The 2,500-nt window shown below is 38.4% G+C and overlaps 1 protein-coding gene across 9 annotated transcripts in view; it reads left to right on the top strand.

The window, feature by feature from the left end:
- The first annotated feature begins 1,605 nt into the window (after positions 1–1,605).
- The window catches only part of ryr2b (ryanodine receptor 2b (cardiac)), an 88,366-nt gene continuing 87,471 nt past the window's right edge, over positions 1,606–2,500 (top strand). For 6 of the 9 annotated variants that reach the window (XM_053682782.1, XM_053682786.1, XM_053682781.1 and 3 more), the window contains exon 1: positions 1,624–1,818. In XM_053682782.1, the coding sequence (XP_053538757.1) occupies positions 1,768–1,818 (51 nt within the window). In that variant the 5' untranslated portion in view covers positions 1,624–1,767. Of the gene's footprint in view, positions 1,819–2,500 lie in introns of all 9 variants that reach the window. The other 3 variants (XR_008397021.1, XM_053682785.1, XM_053682784.1) reach the window with 3 other exon arrangements.

Raw genomic sequence — 2,500 nt, 5'->3', positions numbered from 1 at the left:
CCTCCAATATGGGGGGGGGGTCACATGATAGGGGAGGCTTAGGGGGGCTTTAGTTACAAAAGTTTGAGAAGCTCTGGACTAGAAAATAAAAGAATTAGCACCAAAACATACACATACTGTAGGTATCTATAAGGGATGAAACATTCTGGACGGCCTGGTTGAGGAAAATAATCAACGCTGTGGTGATATGATTAAGCGGAGCTACTGTTACAACCCCAAATGTGTATATTCTCCAGCAACGACGACCTCTCAGCACGTTTTATTTCTCTCTCAACACATCAATCTGCCAAGGATTACGCTTTAAAAAAAGTTCTTATTAAAGAAATATGTTGTGTTCCACCCCCCACCTCCCTACTCAGGAGGTGTAATGTTTTGGAACGTCTGCAGAAAGTTAGTTCCTGTTATCGCTTACGTTATAGCGGCTCTCCCTCCTCTCGTTTGTCTTCCTCTATTGAAATGAATAACACACTCACACACACACACACAAAGCATAAACATAAAGTTACAGCTTTGCCTCTGAATCATACAAAACACTCCGACACTCCTTCTATAAATGCCAAATAAACAATTCCTTACGGAAAACTTCAGCATATCGACAGTTTTCGAAGCGCGTAAGTTGTCAGTACAGAAACCGTAGCGTATTAGAAAGAGCGCATTAATCCAAGCCTGGGATTTTTAGCTGGAACTACTTTCAGAAAATGAATCAACACCTTCTGACCAATCAGCATTCAACAGCGCTGTGGCGTGTCTTTCCGTTACGAGTCAGACCTGTTCTAACAAATGAGAAATCACAGTATAATAACGGATTATTACTTCTTTAGTACAAAGCTCTTCATTCTTAGGGCCTAGTTTCCTGTTGACGGTCACTGAAAACAACATTTAAAAGCCGAAGCGTTTGTAAAGAACACCGTATGAGATGTCAGCTCGTGTGTATCGGCCGATACTCGACTGGTTCCGGTATCGATATCGGGAGACAAAAACGTGCCATCTCTAATATTATTTTGTTAAGGTTTATAGGTGTGATTTAGAATACCGTATTTCTGAATAGACCAGATAAAGTAATGTCGTAAAAAGTGATGAACTTGTTAGCACGTTTGCTTCGCATCTCCAATGTTGGGGGTTCGAATCCCGCCTCCGGTGCTTGTATGCTTCGGGGGTTTCCTCGGGGTACTCCGATTTCCTCCTTCAGTCCAAAGACGTGTGTTGTAGCCTGACTAGCATCTCTAAATTGTCCGTAACGTGTGTGTGAGTGTGTGATGGGTCGGCACCCTGTCCAGGGTGTCCTCCGCTTTGTGTCCTTGAGTTCCAGGCTCCCCGCGACCCCGTGAAGGGGATAATCGATCCGGAAAATAGATGGACGGTAACTCTAGATAGTCAGATCTGCACTAAATAAAATGACGGCTGAAGGTAGAATGAATGGATTTCCTCGACTTAATTCATTCCTTAACGCTGTCTATCGTGATTTGTAGTTTTACGTGTTAGTCAGGTGTGAGAATCTGCGCCATATTTAAAAGTTGCGTCTCTCTTTAAACCCACGTCACGTGACTTCTGAACGTTTAATACAACTTGAATATGGAGCAGGTGAGGACGTTTTTCTTTGTGTGTCCTTTCTTTCTTTCTTCAGCAGACTCAGTGCTGAGTGCTCTGTGGTGTTATCAATAAGTGTGTGTGTGTGTGTGTGTGTGTTCTCTCTGGGATGTCCTCCGTGTTGTCACACACCTGCAGCTGAACGTCGTCTGAGCCGTTCATTCCTCTAGCGGTAGACGGATGACGATGGCGCCTGCAGAAGGAGAAGATGAAGTTCAGTTCCTGCGTACAGTAAGTAGAGAAATCAGTTTCTTCCTGAGAAAGAGAAGGAGATTAAAAGCTGTTTTAATTGGACAAAGCGAGAATCACCCGATGTCTGTTTCCCACAATTCCCAGAGGTAAAGTGTTTGTTTGGGGAAAATTTACCAAGAAAAATAGAAATAAAAAAGTGAGGAGAAACAGTAATGTGAAACGTGTCACTGTTGACTTTGAGGAATTTGACTTTGCATAACATGACTTTGCAATGACACTAACATTGTAACATTGTAACATTGTAACATTGTAACATTGTAACATTGTAATATTGACTTTGACACGAACGGTGTAATGTAAAAATGTTTACTTTCATTTACCCATTTATTTATTTACTTTTTATGTTTTTAAAAATCAATTTCAGTTTCATTTTTAAAGTTTTGATTTTTTTTTTTTTACTTTCTAAATAATAAAAAAAAGAGTACTATTGAATGATGAGAACTTTAAATCGTACTTTTTTTTTTTTTTTTTGGAATAATATAATTATTTAAAAATGACTGTTTTAAATTGTTGTTAATAATTATGATATTTTCCCTGAAATTTTATGGAATCCATATGTGGTATCTAAAAGAATTTGTTTATTTATTTTTATTATTAATATAATAAATGTAAATATTTTTTTAAAAAATATAAACAAATTTAAAAAAATAAATATTTTTTC

This window comes from Ictalurus punctatus, chromosome 9 (genome assembly GCF_001660625.3).
Source record: "Ictalurus punctatus breed USDA103 chromosome 9, Coco_2.0, whole genome shotgun sequence".
In the NCBI taxonomy this organism is placed as follows: Eukaryota; Metazoa; Chordata; class Actinopteri; order Siluriformes; family Ictaluridae; genus Ictalurus; species Ictalurus punctatus.
This window is presented reverse-complemented; position numbering and strand designations above follow the sequence as displayed.